This window comes from Hyaena hyaena, unplaced genomic scaffold (assembly GCF_003009895.1).
Source record: "Hyaena hyaena isolate Hyena2069 unplaced genomic scaffold, ASM300989v1 scaffold_730, whole genome shotgun sequence".
Taxonomy (NCBI): domain Eukaryota; kingdom Metazoa; phylum Chordata; class Mammalia; order Carnivora; family Hyaenidae; genus Hyaena; species Hyaena hyaena.
This window is the reverse complement of record NW_024081363.1, coordinates 664590-691714: the sequence shown is the minus strand read 5'-3', so window position 1 is coordinate 691714 and position 27125 is coordinate 664590. Positions and strand designations below refer to the sequence as shown.

General features: G+C 39.8%; 1 protein-coding gene across 3 annotated transcripts in view; it reads left to right on the top strand.

Moving 5' to 3' along the window:
- SLC12A1 (solute carrier family 12 member 1) overlaps window positions 1–27125 on the top strand; it is a 96855-nt gene that overhangs the window by 58620 nt on the left and 11110 nt on the right. For all 3 annotated transcript variants that reach the window (XM_039218038.1, XM_039218037.1, XM_039218039.1), the window contains exons 17-23: window positions 4886–5026; window positions 7559–7665; window positions 11389–11471; window positions 21991–22134; window positions 24922–25053; window positions 25292–25403; window positions 26520–26606. In XM_039218038.1, the coding sequence (XP_039073969.1) occupies window positions 4886–5026; window positions 7559–7665; window positions 11389–11471; window positions 21991–22134; window positions 24922–25053; window positions 25292–25403; window positions 26520–26606 (806 nt within the window). The remainder of the gene's footprint in view (window positions 1–4885; window positions 5027–7558; window positions 7666–11388; window positions 11472–21990; window positions 22135–24921; window positions 25054–25291; window positions 25404–26519; window positions 26607–27125) is intronic.

Below are 27125 nucleotides of genomic sequence, written 5' to 3'. Positions count from 1 at the left end.
GACACATAATCCCAAGCAGCTCCAGGCTCTGAGTTGTCAGCACGGAGCCAGACACCTGGCTCAAAGTCATGAACTGTGAGATCATGACCTGAGCCGAAGTTGGACGCTCAACCAAAACTGAGCCACCCAGGCGGCCCTACAACAGAAACATATCTGTTTCTGGGCTAGATATCATAGCCCACAAAGCTGCTGGAATTAAATCAAAAGAGTTATTCTTTTTGCTGGGCCCCAAGCCTCCACTGTATTCTTCCAAATATTCAACTAACTCATCGACTCATCCATCAAGGCTCTTCTTCTTGCTTCTTTCCTACCAGCCGTCAGATTTCAGAGGTACCTTCATCAAGACAAATATGGGCATCTCTTTTAAGGAATCCAACTTGGTAACTTAGAATATAGGCTATTCTTCTCCTTTGAATTACCACATGATAAATCATTGACATACTTATATCCAGGAGGCTTTATATTAAACAAAAGTTAATTCTCTTCTTCTTCTTCTGTACTTGATTCTTATCACCATAGAACGTTCAGAGGGAGTCGGACTCTACCTTCTAGTGTCTTCGCATATTGTCAAGCATAGTTTAATTCAGTGGGTTCAGCAACGGGCAAGTATTAAGTCTGGGGTTGTAGTCTCCACTAATTCTACCCTGTGTGCCTGACAAAAAAACACACTGCCTTTCTTTGTCAATTAGTCTCCTCAATTATTCACAAGAGTTACAGAGATAATAGAATCAATCATTATAAGAACCTAGTTTGGATGTATATACCCTTAGTTCTCCTGGTACACTCTGCTCAGTTCTAAAAATCAGATGCTGCCAGCTCACAGTTACCTTCCCTGTGGGAGAAGGCATCATGTGTGCCCAACAGCCACTCACTCATATACTTCTCGGCTTTAGTTCAAAGGCAGGGTATTTTTTATTAAAACACATCAAAGACAAATATACTTTAAAGATGGAAACTTGATCCAATTGATCTGGGATTTAGAATGCAAATCAGATAAAGCCTTTATTGCCCTCCCCCAAATGCAATACTTAGCTCTTTTCTAAATTTTGTTTGTCTTAAAACTGCAAAAGGCTTTCAAGTGTACAGTGGCATCTTTTATTAAGTACATTGTGCTGTTCTGGTGGCTGAAAAATAGAGAGATTTTTTTAGATTGCTTCTATTTTTTATTTCGAAATGAAGAGAAATATTAGGTTGAAGCATCTGAAATCTACATTTTTGTTGGTCAAAATGGTTGAATACAGGCAATTTCATGTGATTAGATTATATAAAATAAAATGACACCCATATTCTACTTCTTTTAATTAATGGCTGTTAACATTTTTGTCACAAATGTTTCTACTCATTTTTAAAATGAAACGAACTGCAGCTTGAGCTGAAGTCCCTATGAAAATCACTTAGCTCATGGCTCTCTCCCTCCCCAGAGGCAATGTTACCTGAGGTGTGCTGATATTCTAGTCATTTCGCATAAGCATGCCAAGATGTAGATCTATTCTGATTAATGTTTGCCTACTCTTTCACATTCTTCAAGCCTTGATTGTCCTGTTCTCTCCTTTCGTGGTAAAGGAGATGACAGATAGCTTTTCACCAGGATCCTTATGTAGATGCCCTTTTAACAAAATTTTACCCTTACTGTTTCCTTTTTTCTTTTTTTTTCCTCTTTAAAATTTAGAAAACAACTTAATAAAACCTAAAGCTCTGTTTGAATTCAAAGACACTCTTCAGGAAACTCAGGGAACACAACCGCCTCCTAACTCTGGCACAGCAGAGGGCAGTTCAAGCACAGATGAGCCAGAGGAAACACAAGTTTTCATTTTTTCTTCTATCTTCAACCTCTTCTTCATGTCAACGTTCACAGCCACCAAGCTGATGCCTTTTTATAGATGCATCTATTATTCTTTAGTCATCGAGTCTCTGCAGTGATGTTCATAAGAGAGTGACATGGCACAATGCAGGAGAAATGAAATGACCTGAGAATGGGCACTAGGCACATGGTGAGATGAAATATGGACCACATCAGAAAGGAAAATTCTCTTTCCCACAGTTCCAACCAGAGCGGCAATAAAAGCAAAGACAGAGCAGTAAGACTCTCAGTGTCTTGAAAAATGAAAGTTGGAAAGAACGTTGCTTTTGGCCCAGATTTCCCTATTTGTTCCTAATGATGTTGGAACTCATTTGCAAATTCTTTTTGTAATATTCATTCATTTGAAGTAGCATCCCATCAACTACTTCTCCAGACTAAATAATCAGAATTTCTTTGCCCTTTCTCAGTCAATGTCGGAGTTATAACATATACAAGATTTTTAGGGCTTCTTTGTTCAAACCCTGAATTAATTTATGCATTCATATTTTGGATCCTAACTGAGCTGATCTCTACAATATTTTAATTGAGTGGTAAAATCATTTTTGTGACTATGACATATTTGAATGTTGAATAATTATATTCCAGTATGTCTTCCCTCTTTGTTAGCTTATTTTTCCTTACTACATTTGGATTGCAGCCTTGCCTCACATTAGTAAGTGTGCGCCAATGATATTATAATCGCTTTTTAGCAAAGAGAGATTCTGTCTGAAATATTTTTATGACTTCTCAATATGGCAAATTTAGGCATTAAAGTAAATCTTTCTGTCACAATTAATGCTTAATCTGGGTTTTTGTAACAATAACAGACATACATTTGACTGTATTTATTTAAATCAATGCCACTTTCCCCAGGGGTCGCAGTCATTGTGGCACAACTCAATATACTGATGGCCCAATGCCTTTTCTAGCTGTTGGTTGTTCTTCTCTTGCATGGATGTTGTTACCATTGAGCTTCTCTGAAAAAAATATTTCTTCTTTCTTTGCAGTTGATGGAGTCTAGAATGCCCAAGGAGAACTAATAGTTCAAAATGTATGGACATTCTAGAACCCTAAGCAGAATTTTATCCATAATGGCGTATCTTTCTACAGTTTAGGTCTTCTGGCTTAATAACTACCCTCCCCGTATCTTTACTTACCCATCATCTTTTAAGGTTCTTGTTTTTTTTAACTGTAAAGTAAGCCATCCAAACGGTTTTGAAACATTTCTTACAAGTCTTCTGAGAAGTTGGCAGGTTCTAGAAAAACATACTAAAGTTAGTACACAAAGAATCTGATTCAATTCAAATAGGATATCAAAATGGAAGTGACCAGAGGTCATCTAGTATTGCATAACAGAAACATAATATGTGCCACATATGTAGTTTAAAGTCTTCTAGTAGCCCTCAAAAAAGTAAAAAGAGACAAGAAAAGTTAAGTTTAACATATTTTATTTAATGTAATGCATCCTAAATATTATTTCAGTATGCACAATATAAATAATATTAATGAGATATTTTGCATTCTTTTTTTCCATCGTAAGGCTTCAAAATCTAGTGTGTATTTTACATTTTCAGCACATCTCAATATGGAATAGATACATTGCAGATGCTTAACAGCAAGTGGGTAAGGGCTATCATATTGGACAGTGAGGAACTAGACAATTCCCTTATTTTTATAAATGTAGGACCCACACAGAGGAAGGGCGCATGACACACCGGGGTGTCAGCCAGTCAGTGCCAGAGCCAGCTCCCTATTCAGCACTCTGTCGTAGAACAAACACAGGGGTAGAAACAGTTCTGGGGCTCCAACAAGACTGTGAGAACTCATTTAGTATTATAAAAAGCATCCAACTTTGAATGAGCACCTACTATATTCCAGACTAGGCACTTTATCATTACTGCTCAAAACAACCTTGCAGGATAGAGATTTTATCCTGTTTTCAGAAAAATATAGCAAAGCTCAGAAATAATTAATTTCTTCCAAATGGCCAAGTTTAGATTTGAAACCACTTCTGCAGACCACAAAGCCTGGTATCTTTTTCATCTGTTCCAAGCCCTTTCTCTCTAATCGGAGACCCTCTAAGACTGTGACTCCAAGCATGGCCTGAGGACCAGCAGCATCTATGTCACCTGAGGGTTGGTTAGAAATGCAGAATCTTAAGCCTCATTCCAGACCTACCCACTGCATTTCATCCAGATCCTGGGTGGCTTGTAAGAAATCTAAGACACTTCAACAACATACCTAATCTGTCCATGACTTGAAAGAATTTCCTAGGGAAGTAGATTCATATCCTATCAGGCACATTATAGATCATCAGAAACACTTTTCAGGGTGATTTGAAACTTGCAAAGAAAAGACTTGGCTTGGACCTTTGAGGAAGAAGACAAAGAATCAGGTTTTTAGTTAAAATGAATTTCCGGAACTCAAATCTTAAAATTGTGTAATGTTTCATCTACCACCATAATACCTGCCTTCTTCTCTCTTAAGCTCCCCTATTCTTCCTGTACCGCAGTATGTGAACTTCTGTTCCCACCAGATTCATTGAGTGAGGGGGGAATCGTAACTTATTTGGATGGGAGTATGTCACCATCACCCAAAGAAAGAGGCAACCCACCATGTTCCGGCTCCCACGAGCTCTGCCCATTTCTTCAGATTGGGGTCTAGCCGAGATTTCCTTAGTTGTCCTAAACATACCTCTTGCTATTGAGTCAGATTGTGTATTTGTCCTAAATTTCTTCAGTCTCATTTTCAGCATTTTCCTCCTGTGCCATGATGCTCTCAGCTCTTCTTTCACTGGCATGAAGCAGTTAATTAAGCAGGTGTTAATGCATCTGGACATTCTGGGTGGAAAGTGAACGATGGGAGCAGCATAGGCCTCCTCCAAGAGGTTGAGTCTGCGTGAACCCTGTTTAGTGAGGTGTTTTTCCCTCTTTCCCACTTCCTAACTCGATGGGGCATTGCTGGCTATTTTTGTCCTTTAGAAAACAACAGCAGTGCAATGGATAATAGCAGGGTTTCTAACCAATATTTCATCGTGTCATACAGGGACCGCGCAAGCTGTGTGTTAAAGAGATGAACAGTGGTATGGCAAAAAAGCAGGCCTGGCTTATCAAGAACAAAATCAAGGCTTTTTATGCTGCAGTAGCAGCAGACTGTTTCAGAGATGGTGTCCGAAGTCTCCTTCAGGTAAGGCTGGCATTGAGGGAAGGAGTACAGAGGCAAAAGACAATTAGCACTCCCTGTTAATGAGGCTCCTGAAAAGAATGGCTCCAGTTAGGCAGCCCAGCATCAGAGATCAATGCAGATGGTTAAGGAATTCATTGTGAATTCCCGAGGAGAGGCAAAACTAAAACAAAAGCAGAGAGGTTCTATTACAATGAACTATGGATGAAACGCTGGAAATGGAAAATGAGGTTGCCTTTGGCCACCAGCATACATTCTGTCCCCACACTTATTGAAATGCAAATTTGTTCTGATGGTTGACGACATTCAGGATCCTATTAAAACTTCAAACTATTTTTGCATCTCATACTGCATATAGCAATGCTCAAGTCTGGCATTCTGCTCCTTTTTTCTTCTGCGAATGGCGTGAGGGCAGGCTGCTAGATTCGACTAAATAAATGCATGGTGATCTGGGCGAAAAATCTCCCTATCCTCCTAAATTATTTCCAGAATGTTGAATAAAATGTAATAATCTCTGTGGCTCAACACCGAAGCCCTCGGTTCTCTTATCTTTTTCTCCCTTATTCTTTCCTCCCCCCCGCCCCCCCGTAATAAGTACACAGAATCTCTCCCGAGTTTTGATCATAATAGAATGGTGAAGTATTCTTAAAATAATCCAAGAGACCCCAAGAAACTGTAGGGCTTGGCTTTCTAATCATTTTGTCTTCAATATGGCTGGAAAGCCTTGATTCTATATGTACCAAATGATGTATTTGCTTTCAGAGTTACCATTTACAGGAATGTCAAAATTCAGGATGATGCCCAGGTGACACCGATGCCTATGCAGGCAGGAAAGAAAAAATAAACTGTACTATTTTGGAGATTAGGACTATCTGGTACACTCCTGTCCCTAATATTCTGGAAGAACTCTTGCAAAGTAGCTGCATATGCCGAGAAACCATTCTGAAAGACCTATTACCCCCAATGAGCATCTTTTCACCTGTTATTAATTTGCTAAACCATGGAAATAGGTGTCACTTTAAGAAGACAATTGTATGTAGTGAGTTACTTTCCAGGAGCCCTAGGGTGAAATATGTTGGGAAGGTTACACATTTAAGCTACAATTAGCATGGAAGATTGGTGAAATAATAAAATTTTCCATAAGGAACAGGTGGTCTGACATGGAATAAGCAGGGAGAGAAAAGACACAGGCACAGGCCTGGAAAACAAGTCTTACATTAATCCAGAAGAAACCATAAAACGTTTGACAATGCAGAAAGCATGTTCGCTTGAACTTCCTTAAAGAAAAGTAGGGTACAAAGGGCAAGATAGGGTGGTATTAAAGGGAAACACTGACCATTATGCCATTTTGGATGAAGCCTCCTTTGCGTCTCAGAATTTATGGTACAAATGACCACATTCCCAAACTGTAGTCACAGAAAAGATCCCCTCCATCCTGCCGTGTATCTGCTGAGCACCAAGCGATGGCTCTAAGGTGCTGTCTGGCCAGCAGGACATTTCTAGGAGAAGCACAACAGATGTGGAGGCAAAGCTTATTTCAGGAACCCTCCACCAATGCCTGTCTCCGCCTACTCACCACTGTCCCATTTCCCGTGCTCTGCTCTGGTCACTGGTTTCACTCTTGCTGTGACCCAGAGTGTTCTTCCTTCACTCCCACTGCGCTCTTTTCCATGCTTGTCAACCTCTAACCGGCCTGCAAGATCCGGAATGAATGTCACCTTTCCTTTGAAGCCATCCATGAAGACGCAGCTGGAATTCAAGTTTTATTCCTTTAGGCTTCCGTAAGAGTTCCTACTGTGTGTGCACTTGAATTATAATTATTTGTGTGTACCTTGCCTCCTTCACCTTATTCCAAGCTCCTTAAAGCAAAGAATATGCTTTACTGCTCTTCCACAGCACCTAACATAACACTTTGCAATTAATAGGTGCTCAATAATATTGCCAAATTAAGTTTAATTAACTGGAAGCCATATCCTGTCATCTAAAGTGGGGGGGGGGGCGGGAGTGAAACCTGATCTGGAAGATGGCTATTAATGATACTGTCAGAAGATTAGGTCCTAGAGACATAGCTCCGTTACTCTTCAATAAATAATAGAAGTACAAGTTTCAGTGATCCTTGTATCTAAGAATTTTCCAAACATGGATTTTATTGCTAATGACATTATGGATAAAACAGGTGGAAATGAGCTTTGAACCACTAAGTTACAACACGCGTGCCAACAGTTAAGCCGACCCTCACTTGATTTTAAATTATTGAACCATTTTAATGAGTGTGTCAGAAGAAATGCAAATGACTGCTAATTTAGAAAAGCTACATTTCTGTCATCTAAAATCCATTTATGGCTGAGATGATTTAGAACTAATCTTTCTATTTTATGCTTGGGTACGGGCATGAAGGACATGCACTAAAATGTAATCTAATCTTCAGAATCTTCAGAACATTACTTCGGTGCTCTTTTGGACATTATTTTTCATTTGCGGTGGTAGTTTCCTGGTGTGGAAAGGCTTGCCCATGTGTTTATCTTCTCTGTTTAGGCCTCGGGCTTAGGAAGAATGAAACCCAACACTCTGGTGATTGGATATAAAAAAAACTGGAGGAAAGCTCCCTTGACAGAGATTGAGAACTATGTGGGAATCATACAGTAAGTGATGGCTTTCAAGACGTGTTCTTGTTTACAAACCACTAACCAGGGCAGTACATAACAGGGGCTGTTGTACCAGGTTAAATTGCCTGAGAAGACGACGTTCCCTGGTACTCTGAATTCTTTACAAAGTGAAAGAAACACTGTCAATAATAGAACTTGAGGAGATCATAGTGTCAGAGGAAGCAGGGTGGAGGAAACTCTGTGTCACAGAAATAGGTGATTATTAAGAGTTGTAGCCTTAAAACCCATTCATAAGATTAAAAGCAAAGTAAGGAAGGAGGTGATCTTTCAAAACACCTGGAATCTTGGATTGGCTGGTGTCTCCCATTCAGCCATTGTCTCCTCTGAGCCCTGGATAAGGAGTTTACTACCCCTGAGCTTCAGATCCCTCTTTGCTGATGTGAGGCTTTCATACGTCAGTGTCTCTGGGTTGCTTTAAGGACAAAAAGTGAGTTTTAAATGGGATGTGACAGACATCCAATATCTACATATTGGAAAAGTCTTGGGACAAAGGTAATAACGATAGTCTTGAAAAGACTAGCAGGCACCAGGCTAATGTCCGTAACACGAATTATCCCATTTAATTCCCACAAGACGAATTTGAAGTAAGTGCTAATACTGTTCCCATTTTGTAAGTAGAGATGCAGACATTAAAAATTAAGTAACATGCAGAAAATGACAGTTGTGACATAGCTGGAATTCCAACCCAGGACTATCCAAATTCAAAGTTTAAGCTCATGACCACAACGCTATGCTGTCTTTAATAGTACACGTATAGCGGAAGTATTGCCTGGCTTGGTTCCTTCTTCTGCATACGTGAAAATGAATTCTATACATACAGAAAGGCTCAGAGTATCCTCAGTGGCCATTCTAGGAAACTGAGCCTTTCTTCCAGTCTTGAAAGTATTTAGCCAAATTTGTCTCAAGGGGGGCAATGTTAGCTATGCTAACAGCCATCTTGTGTCAACAGCTCTGAAAATCGATGTTATTCTGCCTGGAGTCTGGCTTTGCTCTGATTCCATGCAACAGAGTAGAGAATGTGCCCGGAGAAGTCTGGCTGAACTTTGAAAGTCTGTAATACACAGGAACGAAATCTTCACCTCTTCAAAACAAGCACATGTATACACAGTGCTTCTTATACCAGGCTATGTCCTGGCCCCTGCTAGAATGAGCATTGTATTATTATTTGGGGGAGATTTAAGGAACATTATAAAAGCATTCTAGTTGTAGTGTATTGAAAAGAAGTATAAGAATATAATTTTCATCTTCTGAAATTTTTGCGCATTTACTGACCAAACTAATTCACTTAATAGTCCTTCTAATATGGGGAACTTGTGTACTAAATGCATTCTCCTGAATTGTGTTTCCCAGGGGTATAAACCCTGGATGCCACATGTTCCCATGTAACCCCTGGTGTTACCTAAGTTCAGTAGGTTAAGGCTACAGCAGGTGATCAGGGTAGAATTTTACCCTGTTCACCAACCAGCATTTTGATATATTTAGAAACACAGTCAGTTGCTGACCATTCTTGGAAATAGATTAGGTCTGCTCTCTGTTATCCAGATTCTAAAGTAAAATTTCCTCTTTACCACTGGGGAAAGAAGGGGGATGGAGAGGGAAGAAATTTAATCTTCATCTCTGGGAAGAAAAGTGTTGAAGCAAGTAGAAGACATATGTAAACCCTCAGTCATTAAGTGTCCATTAATTAATACAAAATGACCTTCCAACATCTCCTCCATCCCAAACATTCTAGGAATCCAAAGGGACCAAAATAATCAAACCCAGTAATCTTAGACCACGGAGACTTCTGGATTTTATACCAAGTTAATAATTGGTCTTCTTGGTAGTAAAGTTCAGTGTTAAGGTGGCTCAGATTTGTACTAGTATAAAACTTAGCTGACTCAGTAAAGTTAGATGACTTTACTACCACAGCAGTGAGGTCGATATAGAAGGGAAGACCATCATACATCCGTATTGTATTATATTTCCCTTTCTAACTATTTTGTTTGGCTTTGTGAGTTAGAGTAATCCATAGTATTATTGTTAACATGGGGGTATTATTATAATAATATAGAATTTTATCATTTTTCTTTGGATAAGAGATTTTAAATGCTTATAATATTCTTAGGTTTGGCTTAATTTCAATTCAAATCTGTATTGATTTTTATTGGCAGCTATAAAAAATTACCTCAAACTTAGTGGCTTAAAATAACACAAACTTAATAGCCTACAGATGTGTGAGCTGAAAGTCTGACACTAATTCACTGGGCTAAAATCGAGGTGTAGGCTAGGCTGTATTCCCTTCTGGAAGCTCTAGGAGAGAATCCCTAACCTTGCCCTTTCTAGGTTCTAGAGCAGTCCACTGCTGATGGCCCTCTTCCTCCATCTTCAAAACTCTTGATGGGTCATATCACATTGCCTTGACCTCCTCTTCTGCTTCCCAAATGCACTTTAAGGACACTGGTGATTACACTGGACCATCACAGATAATCTAGGTTAATCTCCTCATCTCAAGGTCTTTAAGCTAATCACATCCTCAAAGTCCCTTTTGCCCTCTTAAAGTAACATATTCACAGGTTCCTGGGATTAGAATGTGGATGTCTTTGTTGGGGGGGGGGGGGGGGGGGGATGGTCTAAAACTTTTCTGCCTAGCACAGAACTCAAATATTTTTTGTGGAACCCACTGTGTCCTTTTTACAATCAAGGACAATTAGAAACAAAATTTATCAGGAATTTATTTTGTGGCAACTTTTGCTAGGTCTGTGTTGCTAAGTGAAGATTATTTACGGATTGAATTTTGAATGGCTATTCATATTTCACTGAATTTATTCATATCATTATTTGAAAATTCAAGTTCACTTTGGCTATTAGAATGTGCTTGCCTATGGTAAGACAATCACAAGCTGCATGATTTCTTGCAGAGGGTGACCTGCTATGGAAAGGGTCCTAGGCTTCAGATCCATTTGAAACAGATCCATTTGAGACTGAACAAAGGAATCAAGGAGAAAATTTTTAATGAACTCAAAGTACTAATTGGTTTGCCCCATAATTAGAGCAGAAAGAAAAATATTCTAAAATATTTTTAGAATATTACTTTTCTAATAGAAAGAGAGCCTTTCTTTTCCTTCTAGATAATCTAATTCTATTAGATTGAGTGTAGAGAAGTCACAACAGCCAGCAGCATTGGGTTGTCATGAAAAAGCATTGCTTCAAACAGTCTGCCCACAGTCAATGGTGAAAGTTCCTTACAGGAACTGGAGATATTTTTAACGGGGAACTTGAGGTCAGAAATGTTGTAGGATTATTTCTCCATAAGTAGGGATTTTGCTGATAATTTCAAAGGGTCTTTGCAGCCTGGAAACTCTCTGTTCTAAATATTTCAGTGATTGTTTTGTTTACGTTAGAAAAGACACAATTACTTTAAAAGCATCTAACAAGCTCTTAATCAAAATTCTAGGTGACAGTATTATTTGAATAATTGGTTCCAGAGTAAATGAATTAGTTACCTTTATCCAGAATATATTTTTAAAAGGCATAAAGGGAGAAAAACAAACTAACAGAAAAGGCATCAGCTCTTGACTGTATTCTAAAGTGAATTTTCATAGCTTAGTTATGTTAAAATCTTGTAATTGAGAATCTTAGACTCTCTTACTATTAGTGCAAAAACCTCAGGATTAAAGGAGTCATTTAAATCACTAACCACTTTGCTTCCATTTTCAGTGATGCGTTTGATTTTGAGATTGGTGTGGTCATAGTCAGAATCAGCCAAGGGTTTGACATCTCTCAGGTTCTTCAAGTGCAAGGTATGTACTTTTATTCAAGCCACAAATATATATTGAGCACCTACTCCATGCCTGGTATTTTTCTAAGTGCTGGGGGTAGAGCAGTGTACCATACAGACAAAACCCCCTATTGATGGAGCTTACGTTCCTGTGCTGACCTGAGGTGTATACACTTCCCCAGTGTTTTTGCCATTGCTAACATAAATGGCCTTTGTCCTGCTCAACAGAAATACAGAATAATCCAGGGCAGTAATAAATTATTCTTCTTATCGCAGAACCACAAAGCCAGCATCACTGAAAATAAATACCTTTGGTAAAATAAACTGCTGAATTAATTTCTGCAAGATGTTTGAGAAAATAGAGATTAATTCTTTCCTTGAAAAACCATGTATTTTGTTTTTAAGAGTCTATGGTCTGGTTTACAGCCAACATGGAAATGAGCCTGAATGTACCATGCTGTGCATCACTAATCTAAATCCGAGGCAGAAACACTAATTCAGATTAGTAACTCTGCTTTTTTCCCTCAGAGGATTTGGTATACTTGTTTGTTTGTTTGTTTGTTTGTTTTTTAAATTTTTTAATGTTTGTTTATTTTTGAGAGAGACAGAGTGTGACCAGTGGAGGGGCAGAGAGAGAGGGAGACACAGAATCCAAAGCAGGCTCCACACCCTGAGCTGTCAGCACCGGAGCCCAATGCAGGGCTCAAACTCATGAACCATGAGATCATGACCTGATGTGAAGTTGGACGCTCAACCGCCACCCAGGCACCCCAGTATACTTGTTTAATCTTAAGATGTTAAACATACCCTCTTACGTTTAAACTTAGGTTTATGTTATAACTTATGTTTAAGCTTATGAATGAAATAAAGGACACATCTAAATAGTCATTGAAACAGTAGGTCAGGGCACTAATTCATGGCTTACCTCTTCAGATGAACTTCAAAACAGAGTCCCCTGATGACCACCACTTAAAGAGAAACTTTGTGGGTGTCTCTTGTGTACCAGGCATGGTGTAAATGACAGTGCAAAATGAATTAGTGTGCTAATAAGTATATCAATAGAGTATAAGGGGGAGAGAGAGAGGCATCTTACTCCAAGAGGTCTTTCTGGAGGAAATTACCTTGGATTTGAGATCTAGTGGATGAGTAGAGTTAACTAGGCAATATTGAGTGAGAGAGAAATGAGTTTGGGAAACAGCATTCCTGGCAAAGAGGAGAGCATCAATTAAAGGTGAGAATACACAGGATTATGGAAGAATGGGGTATATGGGTTACCCAAAGTGGATTCAGGTTACTGAAGTAGGAAGTATGAAGCAGATAATAGTTAAACTTGAGCCTGCTGATGTAAGATCCTGATTTTAAAAGCCTCATTTTTCATATTAAAAAGTGTGGAAATACTCTGCAGACAGTGCAGAACCATTGAAGAGATTTAAGTGATGGAGTAATGTGGTCAAATTAGGGTTTACACCTCAAACTCTTTCAGTTACACGGCCAGAATGGAAATAGAGAGACAAAAAGATTTTTGTAATAATCAAAGGCAGAGAAGTAAACAGCCTGAACTAAAGCTAGGGATAGAGAAGAAAGGACAGAGGTACTTTGAAGACACGAAGAGCAGCATTTGGGGGTTGGTTGGATGTGAAAAAAGGAGTGAAAAAGAACCCGTGGATGACTGCATGAATGGTGGTACTGCCTCTGGAAATGGGAAACACAAAGAGAAGAGTGGGTTTAATGAAGTCAATATCCTGGTTCAGTTTTAAACCATCCCCTGTGGGAAATTCTACCAGAAATGTCCAATAGGCAGTTAGACAGTCCTGTTCTTAAAGGAGAAGTGTGAGCTGGAGATGCAGATTTAGGAGATGTTATGGGCTAAATTATGTTCCCCCAGAGTTCTGTGGTGAATTAATTTCTCGGAATGTGACTGTATTTAGAGATAGGATCTTTCAGGAGATAAGTCAGATAAAATAAGATCACTAGGGTGGGCCTTAATCCAATATGACTGGTGTCCTTACGAAAAGAGATGAGGACACAGACAAACCCAGAGGAAAGGAAGAAAACAGCCATCTACAATCCAGGAAGTGAGGATCAGAATGAAACTACCCTGCCAACACCTTTATCTTGGACTTTTTGTCTCCAGAACTATGAGAAAGTAAATGTCTATTGTTTAAACACCCAGTCTGTGGTATGTGTTATGGCAACATGAGTGGACTGATATAGGAGACATCATAGTTCAGGTAAAACTTGAAACAGTGACACTGGAAAATATAATCCAAAGAGTGCATGTAGTCGAGAGCCCTGAGGGACAGGGAAAAAAAAAAAACCCAAAGAAGGAGCAGGAAAGGAGTGCTCAGAAAGATAAAGGCACCAGGAATCTGTGGTGTCAAGCCATGGGAACAGAGTGCTCAAAATAAGAATCATCAGCATTGTCAAATGCAGCAAGAAATACCAGTGATATTGTGAATGAAATGCAATTGACACAGCACAGATCATCTTCGTGAAAATAATATCTGTAGAGTGGTGTTAGCAGAATCTGGGTTGGAATGGGTTGAGGAGAGAATCAGAGATGACTAAGCAGAGAATATGGATGTGGCCCACCACTTTGAGAAATGTGAATGCAAAGGAGAGGAATGAGATTGAGATTTACCAGAGGAAAATCCATCAACCTTAGAATGGAAGAGAGGGTCATGTTTTCAGACTGGGGAAATGGGCCCAAGATAATGGGAGAGATTGAAGATGGAAGTGAAAAAAGGGATTACCCATGGAGTAAGATTCTGAAGGAATAGGAATAGGATGAATCAAGGTAAGGGCATGGATGGAAGAATTGGTCTGAAACAAACAAACAAAAAACCATTTCATCTGCTAAAATTAAAGCAAAAGGGTTGAGGAATGATGATTAGGTATGTAGATTTGTAAGGGTAGAGTGATAAATTGAGGAAGATTGTGCAGAATGGTCTAAATTCTCTTTCAGGGTGGAGCAAGCTCTCTAGTTGCGTCATTTTTCTCTCATGGCATTTAGTCTCCAGGTAGAGGAGGATCAGGATTTTGTTGGATTGATTCAGCAGGAAGGAAAAGCCTGCAAGGGATTTGAGAGTGCCAGTGCCTGATGATCCAGATTCTATTTGGCCATGTGTGATTGTCTCCCTTATAACAGAAGGCAGTGTAAGAGGATTAGGTGAACTTCCTGATGCAGCCATTCCAGTGTATTATAAGGGAAAAGGAGAAAGAAGAAGAAATTGAAGACCAAGCATTTATATAGGATAGAGAACCTATTGTGTGATGTGTATATTCTATGATTATGTATGAAGAGTTTTAAAAGATATAACTGGGAATCTATCCTGTGCAAAATGTAGCAAAGAGTTCTTTGGTGCCTTCAGGCTTCCTTTTTTTTTTTTTTTTTTTTAATTTTTTAAAATGTTTTATTTATTTCTGAGAGAGAGAGAGAGAGCGCATGAGCAGGGGAGGGTCAGAGAGAAGGGAGACACAGAATCTGAAACAGGCTTCAGGCCCCAAGCTAGCTATCAGCACAGAGCCCAATGCAGGGCTCGAACCCACAAACCGTGAGATCATGACCTGAGCCAAAGTCGGACGCCTAACCCACTGAGCCACCCAGGTGCCCTCAGGCTTCCTTTTTAATACCACTATTTTCTTTTATGGATCTTTTATTGCAGAAGGATATACTAATTCTCACTCAGTGTTCGTAATTAATTTATATTTTTTCTAGTAGAACTTAATACATTAGCAGCAATAAGAGCCAACATTTTTTTAAAGTAGGCTCCATGCCTAGCGTGGGGCTTGAACTCACAACCCCGAGATCGAGAGCCTTATGCTCTACTAGGCCAGCCAGGCACTCTGAACCATTTTTAGCATGTTATGCCTCATGTTCAGATATATTATAACATCTGTCATCCCCAAGACCCTTTGAAGAAGGTACTATCTTTGCCCCCCTTGAACAGCTAATAAATTGAGGTTTACCCAAGATTCACAAGGCTAGCAATTGGTAGAGGTGAGATTCAAACCTGTATCTGTTGGAAACTGCCAGTCTACCTTTTAAGAAGGAGATCTAGAGAGGACACTGACTAAGATTACACATTTGCTTTGTATGTTATTTTCATCTCCTCAAGCTGAAAGAGGTGATATAGCTGGAAAATATCACTCCCATCCCTTCCTGCTCCATCCACCAAAAGGCACCATCAATTTAGTCCTGTGAGGCAATACAGCCAGCAAATTTTGTAGTATTTCTGAAAGAATCATGGCAGTGAACTACATACCCTCTTAATTTCCCAAGGGATGTGTCCAATTTATATCAACTTTGATGTTTGAAATATTTCTGCTTCTTAGTCAAGAAAGGGAAATACAGTTGGATGCCAATAAAATAATTATAAGTACCAATTATCTAGGGTAAACAAAAAAGTGTTATACAAATACATGAAGAGCATGCAGAAAAACAACAGCATAATGATAGAAATTAACTTTACGCCACATTTCCATGCATTGTTTTGAAGTTTATGTAATTTATGACACCACCCTCATATTAGATTTTGAATTGGAAGAAATAAGCTTGTGTTTCATTATATTATACTGTAATATAGGGCTTAATAAGAGCCTGATAAATCTTAAGTATTGCATTACACTATGTTAATGATTATCATCATAGCTTTTCCAACACAGGCACCATGGTGTCATCACAGATTATAATTTAAAGGAAATATTAGCAATTCAGAGTGCCCATATACTGTAGTTAATAAAGCAGTGAATAGAAATCAGCTTTATAGGTAATTTACCAGCTAATGACAATTATTTCTATACTGTGTCACAGGCTTATGTGAGGAGAATAACTTTTTTATATAAATAAGATCGATGCTCATAACATTCTAACTTGTACACTGCAGCAACTCATCCAATACTGATGGCTGATAGTTTCTCTTAATAAATTAATTTACTGCCTGACAACACAAAAACTGCAATATTTCATATTGTTCGCTTCCCAGGGGTATTTAGCAAGTTTGCCAACTACAACAAAGAGTCCAAATTGTACTGGTAGGAATAAAATGATGAAACGTGATTCGCAATATATTGCGGTCAAGTGCTCCGTGTAAGTACTACACGATTTATGACCATCTCAGAGCACGGAGATTCTGCCGTGTCTGACGGAGTAGCTTAGCAAAATAAAGACAGATGGCAGGGTGGTAAATAATTACTTGATTGGAAGACGACCACTGCAGGATTGCTTCCTGCCTTCAATTCAATGAGACTTCATCTGGGCTAAGTCACGTTGATTCATGTGAGCATTTACAGCTTTGAGTTGATTGACCAAGGAAAGAATCGTAATTTAATAATTAATAAAGAGAAGTATGCTGTGAAGTGGGAGGCGATGCAATTCCTAAGTGGGTTTCCCTGCTCCCTTTTCTGCTGTCAGATAATTGATTGTTCTCCATCCTTGAGATTCAAAGTGAATCGTAACGTGTAGACTCATGCCTATGTCCGAAAACATTTTTATTAAAAAAAAAAAGAAAAGAAAAGACTGGGGATAGAACCTTTGAGGGAAGCTGACAACTAAACTGAATTTCAAACTATAGTCAGTCTGGTTGGCTATCATACAATCAGTTTCTAAAGGACTTGAAAATGAGTAACTACTGTTCAAGGGGTTTGGGCATTTGCATGAAGACATGGAACAGGGTCACTCTTTGTGCTCTCCATGAGAACTGTTTGGGGCTGTGTCTGAGCAATTGGTTTGAAAACCAAGTGAGAGAACAGAAAGGTCTAAGCTTTTTCTTCTGTCATTAGAACCTCAGGAACTCTCTCAATCTTGGAATGAGAGAAAGGCAGGCTCTTTTTCTCTCTCTCTCTTTCTCATGAGTGCACGTGCGCGCGCACATTGTGGTTTTATAAATTGTGATAGACTATAGAATTATCTGTTATGGAAGATTCAAATCCCATTTCCAAGGAAATTTCCTTTCTAAGGCTAGGATCCATTTCCTTGTCTCTCAGTCTTCTGATCAGTCCTGCCTGCTCTACCTTCTGTCACATTCCAGCCTGGTTTGTGCCAACAGCTCCTATTAGGTCCTCGATAACTCTGTATATGGCATTAACCCCACTTCTTTTCGACATTGCCTTTTGTACCCCCTCCCTCCACATAGTTCTTTACACACGCTCATCCCTGACCACTATTCACTTGTTTGCTTTCCATATTGAGATACTTTCAGCTGTATTGAACCGTGTTGAATAGCATTGACTTGTTCTTTTATTCTAGTGAACTATTTTTGAGTGTTTACCATGGTGGCGGGCACTAGCAGGGAGGGTTGAGCACAGCTAAGGAATGTGAGAGGCAGTATGTGAAGTCTAAGCACAGACTTTGCAATCAGTTGGGCATGGGTTCAAATCCCAGCTTGACACTTTCTGGCTGTGTAACCTTAGTCAAATGACTCACCTTCTCTGTGTCCCACTTTTCACATTTTCAGATGGAAGTAATTATAACACCTAGCTCACAGATGTATTGTTTTGGATTAAAGGATATTATGGCTGCAGAGTGCTTGGCATAGTACCTGGCACAAAATAAACTCTCAATAAATGGAGGTGATGAAGTATGAAATAAGCCACCCTCCAGGAATCTGCAGTCTAGAGGGCATAAAAAAAAAAAAAAAAGCGTATCTTAAAACTCTATTCCAGGTCACACAGTTATGGCTACTGGAATAAAATTTGAAGCAGAGTATCATGGAAATATAGAGCATTAAAAACTTGTCCTTAATTGGGAAATTTAGGGATGGTTTCTCTAAAAAAAAAAAAAAAAACGCAGACTGTAGATTTCTTCAACAGGCAGCTATTGGCAGTCAGGGCCTATTGCTGAGGAAGGATACTAAGAAGGGAGCTAGAATTGGAAGCAAGAGGCTTGCATTACCAGCATGCAACCTTGAACTATCCTAGCCCAAGTTTCCCTCCCAGTAAAATGGGGAGAATGCCACTAGCTCTGCCTAATCCCTGTACTGGTGTTGGGATCAAATAAAAGATTATGCGGATAGGGCTTTGTGAATCCTGAACATCACAGATGCAGTTGTGAAGGAAGGAGTAATTTTTATTTTCATGCTCGTGGAAATCCATTTATATTTCTCCATTCATAGTCCCTTGGCTCCCCGCCTTGTGGCCAATGGTACACGGCCAATGGTACACGGTACACTGACTTCCACAAGTCAGCTGGCCAGTACTCTTGTTGAAATGTTTGACAAAGTCTACTTTCGACTCGCATGCAAACAGAGGCAAGCTGTACACCAAATAGATAATTCAGAACAGATCATCAAACCGTCACTTCTGCTTAGCTCTGAAATTAGAAAAGGATGGACTGCACAGGAGGCGGCCTTAGATCACCTATGAAGTGAATAATTAAGAATTAACTCTAATAAGAATTTGCAAAGTCACTGTGCAAAGGAGCAGACCGCTGCCTGAATCTGAAAATCCAAGATGGCCAAGCAAGCAGATTTTAGCCCTTAGAACAGACTCTCTCTGTTGGCCTCTGTCTGTTGTCTTCGAGGGGACTGCTGAATCGGATGCATTCAAGCAAAGTCTGGTTTTGGCTCGGAGGCCTGGGATTTTGCAGTTTGCTCCGTCCAGGATGGGCTGTGTACATACCTTTGAGCAAATAGTTGGAGTGGCTCCCAGTTCACTCAGCCATCTGACTCTGTTACAAAGGAGGATTTATCTTTTTTCCTCCTTTGTCCAAACTAGAGGACAAAGAACGTGGCAGCTAGTGCCTGATCACCGGGTGTGCTGGAGCCTGCCAAAAAAGTAGAGCCAAAGAAACCCTTCCCCAGCGTGGCCCCGGTAGTTGCCCCCAAAGACGCTCACAAATATGCACCTTCCAGACTACTTCAAAGGGTAGGGGGCCCTGCAGATGACCCCTACAGCACCCCAAATGGTAGATGATAGCTGGGGTGCCATTACCCAGGTTAGGGATGCTGCCGTTACTGCTGCTCTGGGGTAGCCTGTCATATGTACCTGTATCTTTAAGGTCCTCCCTTTAAATGGTACGTTTGAGGGACCATAGTGTAGGGCAGTTAACCTGGCATTACACCACGTGCTTGAGAGTGTTCAGGTTCGCCTGACAATGAAGAGTTGGAGGTTAAAGGAACACATCTGAAATACAGTAATGAGCAAAAAACAAGAGGTCGTCATAGAGGGAAACGTGCGGGATTTGGAGTCAAGCGGGCCTCTTTGCATTTGAACCCTGTTATTTTCTGGGTGACATCAGACCAATCACTTAACCTTTTTGAGCCTCAGTCTCTTCATCTACAAAACGAGGATAATAATAGCAACAACTATCTCAAGAGGCATCTGGGAAGGAATAATGCGAAGCACAATCCCTGGCACCCAAAGAGTGCGCAATAAAATGGTAACTGCTAAAATAACTCCCAGGCTTCTCAAAATACTCAATTTGCTTTGCACGACTAAGACCATTTCCAGAAGTTGCATAAATACACTGCCTATAGAGCACGCTCGTTGCTTTGGTCTTTAAGGAGCTACAAAGCACCATGCAGAAACCATTGTTTATTCTTCTCGCAAAGCTGGAAGAGTGGGAAAGGGGAAGGGTTACAATTTTCCATTTCACAGATAGGAAATCAGAGGCATAGGAAAAGTCAATGACTTGCTTAATGTCACATAAAGCCAGCAGCACAGCTGTAATCGGTCATGACCTCCGGTGCAATGCAGCTTGTGTTCACCTTTTGAAAGTCAGGGGTAAGCAACTCCTGTCTGAGCTTTAATACCATCAGTCTAATTTCTCAGATTTTCTATAGCTGCTGATCTTGAGAACCTTTGAAGCTTTGGGGAAATCACATGGGTGATTTGACCTTAAATCTCATGCCACTGGCAAAAGATTAATTGCTAAGACCTGGAAAGAGGCCAGACAATTCTGTGCAGCTGAATAACAACACCGTCTAGGGATGTGACTGTCCTGACAGATTTAGTTAGTACATAATTGATAAATCTAGAGTTTGTATAGCTTCGCTTCCCAGATAGATAAGGTAACAAGGTTCCAACGGTTGACATTTACCGAAGTCCTACCAGTGTTTTGTAACACCGAATCTAAGTTTTCTACTCTGTTCCTCAGAACACTGCTCACTTTCTAAGGCTGTGTTCTCAGCAAGCAAGGAGATGGGGGGATCTGACAAGAGGCCACTTGCCTACTGTAAGCAAGAATGCCCATCATTCTTTAAGCACTGTCCCATGACTGCTTTTAAAATATATTTTTTAAATTTATTTCTAGGAGAGAGAGAGAGAGACAGCGTGAGCAGGGGAGGGTCAGAGAGAGAGGGAGTCACAGACTGAAACAGGCTCCAGGCTCTGAGCTGGCAGTCAGCACAGAGCCCGACGCGGGGCTCGAACCCACGAACCGCGAGACCATGACCTAAGCGAAAGTCGGACGCTTAACCGACTAAGCCACCCAGGCGCCCCCCATGACTGCTTTTAAAGTCTTATTCACCCTGACCCAGTGGAGGTGGAGGTCAGAGAGGCACGCAGGGCATAACATAGGAGCTAGGAATTATTCGTCACAAGCAGAATCCAGAAAAGATAAAAGGCAGCCAGATGCAACGTCAAAGCTTGGATAGTGGGTCTAAGCCCTGGACAGGAAGCTGCACAGCTGGACTCTTGGTCCAGAGTGTTGTGAGACCCTTCTGAGCAATTTGAACTCAGGCGCACAGAAACCTCAGCTTTTCTTTCTTTCACTTTGGTCACTCATTCCAGAAAGCATTTTGCCTATCAGAAAGAATTGTTCGTGGATATTTTTCACTGTAGTTTCTGTTCAGAGCCCATATAAGCCTGTATATAAGGTTACCTTTCCTTAATTCTTGCTGTCTAGTTTTATGTTGCAATTCAGGAGGCATTGTTGTATGCCTGATATACCAGTACGCTTTGGTAATTTTGTCACCTCTGCTTGTAAAATATCTGATGCAGTAGTTTAGGTCAGTAAATCAGTGGTGTACAGTGTACAAGATCTTATGGACAGTGGATCTGGCTTTTTGGTTTTTGCCAGAAGTGAATAAAGATGTCATTAAATAGCCTCCCTTGCCTTCACAAATAAAAACCTAGTGACTTCGTGTATTATAACAACATGTAGAGCTATTTTTCCAAGCTAGTTATTCTTTCTGAATATAATTTACTGATATACATTACCTTTTAATAATCATTTGGAAAAATCGTATGATGTTAATTGTATTGCATACACATGGCTTTTATATTAAAATAGTCTATAAGAGGGGCGCCTGAGTGGCTTAGTCGGTTAAGCGTCCGACTTTCGCTTAGGTCATGATCTCGCGGTTCGTGGGTTCGGGCCCCGCGTCGGGCTCTGTGCTGACTGCCAGCTCAGAGCCTGGAGCCTGTTTCAGTCTGTGACTCCCTCTCTCTCTGACCCTCCCCTGCTCACGCTGTCTCTCTCTCTCTCTCCTAGAAATAAATAAAACATTTAAAAAAATAAAATAAAATAAAATAGTCTATAAGATTGCTCCTAGAAACTTTGTCACGGAGCTAAGTAAGTGATTTTTGTTTTCTTTTACTAGATGAATTAGAGAAATTAGAACAGGAGAGGCTGGCTTTGGAAGCCACTATCAAAGATAACGAATGTGAAGAAGGAAGCGGAGGCATCCGAGGCTTGTTTAAAAAAGCTAGCAAGTTGAACATTACTAAGCCAAAGCCTAAGAAAGGTAAGTACTTTTAAAATTTACCAGAAAGAGTATGAAATGAGTCACTGCTTGAGTATCTATAGGGGTCAGAAGTCAGCATCTAAGATGTTGGGGTCATTGAGTGTAGCTAAGGACTGAAAGACATTTCTTTCAAGACAATAGCACAGATAAAATGTAGAAGTTGTTGTCATTCATCAATAACATTGAGCCCTTTGTACCATCTATTAATTTTAAAATAATAATATTTGGTTTGGGAGTCCTAAAGTGCTGAAGCAGATTTGAGTGCCATAAAGTAGACGTTTCGTAGTTAAAATGGAAAGGGGACTAGAAACTTTAAGAACCAATACCCAAATGGGTTTATCTGTAGACACACACACACACACACACACACACACACCTTGCAGACATTTAAGGAGACTTAAAGTTGACAAGTACAGGTAAATAGGGGATCCAGCTAGAACTCTAATTTCAGAAAAGCAACCATCTTTATCACAACCCAGAATTCTGAACTAGGAAGTACCTTAATACCAATTACCTGAAGTTTCAGCTGAGAAGTACACTTACCTCTGAATGTCCAGTATGCACTGCAGGAATGGAAGACCACAGAATGAGAACTTTTTGTAAAATTTATAAACAGGTGATTCAAATATATGACTTTTTTGAAAATAGAAAATTGCTTTCTTTCCAGAAACACTGTGGGTTTGAGTTTAATGAGGTCCATAGCGGCCTCTGCTGGTAGGAAATTATAATGTTAACGTACACAAATAATCCTGTACTTACCTGAAGTCATTTGGTATGAGGCTCAGAAAAGATCATTTCTCTGGGAGGGTTTTCAAGTCAAATAGAAAGATCCAAATTGCATCTTAGCAGGCTTCTGGGCCTTCAATGAGGGCTTCTAATACCCTGGAAAAAGTTTGGTCCTGTTTGCTCATTTTCCTACTGTAGCCCAAGGACAAAATTTTACCCATAACACAATATTTTTATATATTTACATAGAATAACATGAAATATAAACATTGCCCCCCCTTCAAATAGTAGAAGTACCCTCGAGTTTCTGGAATATTCCATGGGCTATAGGAAAGCCTATTATATATTGTGCACCTTAACATGACATTGTCTCGGAAAATAATATGTTTGAATCTCAAGCTGGAGGTATATCAGGACTTTCAGAATGCAAATATTAGAATAAGACCATCTAGATGCCAACTATCTTCTTTCCTTTTCAGTTATTTGGTTTATTCATGAGACATGTTAACTATTCATTGAATCTGCTCTACCATTCAGTTTTTCAATGTTAGTTACTGTCTGGAAAAGCAATGGAAAATTCAGAAGTCATAGCCCAATACTATTCTTTAGCTGATGGGAGAGGAGGGAAGCACCAATATTCTTATTGATGAGAAGGGACTTATTATTTATTCTGGAAGCCTGTTTCTGCATCACAAATCTTTTGGCAAAGAGGTACTCCTCTGAAAGTCAACATGTCTCATTGCTCAGAAAAGCCAAATAATGTTGTGTTTTATTTCCAGCACCTAAAATTTCAAACGCAACTTTTAAGTAGGCCCCTTCACTGCTCTGGGCTCTTGTTGGTTGACAACTCTTTTGAGTTCTAGATCAGGACAAACCCTACCTCCAGGCACTAATGCAAGAGTCCTCTGGATGCTTTGATTTGCATGTAAGTGGGGGCGGAGTTTGGTCCATTTTGTAAAGATATTTACTTTCTCCCTCAGCAGTCCTAGGGAGATAGAAGCAATGTAAGATAATTGCTTCAGAACTGACAGGCCCCAAACCTGGAAGCAGCAAAAGACAGAACAAAGCATCTTCAGAACCTCTCAGATCAGAGAGGAGGCTCGGAAGCAGCTGTCAGCCTGACTCTAAGCACTTGGCTGACATCATCTCTTTGAAATAGAGCAATAAAGTCACAACTTTAAAAGACATGGAAATGAGAAATAATATATACAGTGTAGCAACGGAAACCTCTACTGGCAAATAGGAGTGAGGTCCTGCTCAAATCAAACACTGGCCTCCTTCCCTAGTGGACTTTCAGTGTATCCTTGGTAGAGTGGAAAGTGCATCAAAAACATTTTTAAGTATTTTATGTGCACCCTTATCTATAATTCCAGTAAAGGAATTTTGTCTTTCTGTATTTCCTGGCCTCCTTCATCTCATTCATAGAGATTCAGGGAGCTCCACGGCTTTCCCTTAGCTTCACAAGTCTCCTTGAAAACAGAGGAACAAGTCAGGCTGACATTAGTTTCCAAAGGGTCATAGAGTCAAGATGCATTTGGTCCCTAGCCACCTTCATGATGCAGGCGTTCGTGGAATTTATACCAATTGTACTCACTGAATGCTCTAATGAAGGAATACTTCTGATTCTATTGTCTATCTCTAGAAAACCAATCACCACATTTCCTACTTTCAAGTAAATTTGAAAATATGATTGAGTTCTATCTGAAATCTTGAAAACTGGGGATATTTGGGCTAGTGCATCAGATAACTTAGCATTGTGACCTGTCTAAATAAGAAACTCTACCCTGGAGATTTGGACTTGAAAATAATCCACTGCTTTATAATGAAAAATGTAATCGCAAAACCAATACCATATATTTTTGAACTATTGAAGGTGATCTAAATTATTGTGGGACTTCACCTTTATCTCCCCTTTTCATAGCTTGCCGTTTACCTATAAGTATAAAAAACACTTACAAATTCATGACCCTTCCTCTTTTTTCCTGAACAGATCTATTGGCAAGTTATTTTGCTTCTTTCTTCAAAAGACCAATAGGTATATGACTTTTTCTTTCATTACAGACAGCAGCATGAGCACAATCCAGTCGATGCATGTGGGGGAGTTCAACCAGAAACTGGTGGAAGCCAGCACCCAGTTTAAAAAGAAGCAAGGAAAAGGCACAATTGATGTGTGGTGGTTGTTTGACGATGGAGGTAAAAACAATTCCAGAATATACACTAGGGAGCAGAATTACTGTGTTGATAAATTTAACAAACTGCATGGGAAGGTATATGAAAACGATATCAATTTAAGAATAATATTTTAGTGTTTTCCAGAGACTTTAAATTATTTAGGAGCAACAAATGTGGGAATGAATAAAGATATAAGGCTATTCATTTCCTTTCAGTGAGATATGCTCATACTTTCTGTCATAATTTACTCTTTCTTCAGGGTTAACACTCCTTATCCCCTATATCTTGACTCTCAGAAAAAAATGGAAAGACTGTAAATTAAGGATCTATGTTGGAGGGAAGATCAACCGCATTGAAGAAGAAAAAATTGCGTGAGTAACTCATCACTCTCGTGTTAGAACACTGGGGATGTTTCTTGTTTTAATGCTTTAATTTTAAGAACTTTAAGCGCTTTTGAGGCACAACAGATTTAAAGGTAAAGCCACTGCGGTAGGCCTGTCTACTTGGATTTCTGGTCGATAAATTGCATACATTTTATAATCACTGTCTTTATGTCCCTTGATCCCCTGTCACAAATGCTTTCAAAAGGGAATTTGACACACGTCTCATTTCTAGTCTTGAACGAGAGTATCATTATCTTGTATGTTGTTTGTTTGGTTTGACTAATAAATGTATATAAGAAATGAAAAGCCCGAAGGAATTTGTGTTCAACAGTTTCTTGGGGGCGGGTCAAATCTGTTGATTTGTGGTGGTCATTATAGCACAGTACACTTAAAATAGAACTCAAGGACTGAATCCAACCCGTGTTCCAGCCCTGCCACCAACAAGCTGCAAAACTATGTCACAGTCACTGCACGTATCTGAGTCCCTACTTTCTTGTCTGTTGTTTAAATGAATAACTGTTGAAAACTCTTTTATTTAAAAAAATAAATAAGTGCCCACCATGTAAGTTCGCAGCCTGGTCACTAATTTAGTCACAGAGAGCTGACATGTGGCTGTGGAGGCAACAAGCATATTGAGACCATGGTGCATCCAAAGGTCTCTGGTGAAAATCTGAAGAGTGACCTGGAGCAGCCCTTGGTCCCTTATGGTAGGACTGCATCCTGAGCCCTTCCAGATAGCCTTCCAGATAGCCCTTATGGTTACAGGTCAGTAACTATAAAAATCAGCAAGGTAATAACAGTAATATTAAAACTTGTCCCCTTTTTTCCCAAATGATAAGGAAGCATGTACGGCTCTGTATTGTCTTCCCTAGACCAAGAATGCTGAGTTGGATTTTCTATTTCCAGGGTTTGCCCCTGCATGAATTTCTCTTGGCCTTCAGTGGAATCGTGTGGTCCACATTTAATACACTGCAATGAAAATCAAACACTGACCACAGCCTTTGTCTAAAGTGAGGCTGAAATAAGACATGACTGCTTGTGATCCCTTACACACAAACCTCTTTGACTGAAAATAGTTAAACTAATTCTCTCTTATATTTTCAGAATGGCTTCCCTTCTGAGCAAATTTAGGATAAAATTTGCAGATATCCATATCATTGGTGACATCAACATTAAGCCAAACAAAGAGAGGTATGAAACATTTAACAAGATCCATGTTTACCCCTGCTACTCTCTCATTTTCTTCTGTGTTTATTATTAAGGGGTAGAGATGTTATCTATTCACTGTGGTGACTGCCAGCTAAGATCTAATAAAAAAGGACTTCAAATAATCATGCCGAGCTATCAAATAAACTCTAACAGAAGGAAAAGGTTTTATGTTGAGCTTGAGAGGGAGAACTGTTGAAACACGGGTTGGGTAGCATTTTAGAATTTCCCTTCCTGTTCTTGCTTTCTGTGGTGCTAAGAGTAGCAGGAAGCAGAAACTCAGACGATTTTGGATGGAGCATTCCAGGCAAGCTTTCCTCTTGTAAAATTCCTGGTGGGGCATCCTGTGGGGGGAGCTCTGATAGAAAAGATCCAAACAGGTTGAGCCTTCTTGGCAAAATGACAGAAAGGACCCTCTGGCCGTTTTCACTTTCAGGCACTAAGGACCCAGCAAGTCAAGCTATGAAATTTGGTAGTGGGGTGGGGGGAGGAGGTCCTCTAAAA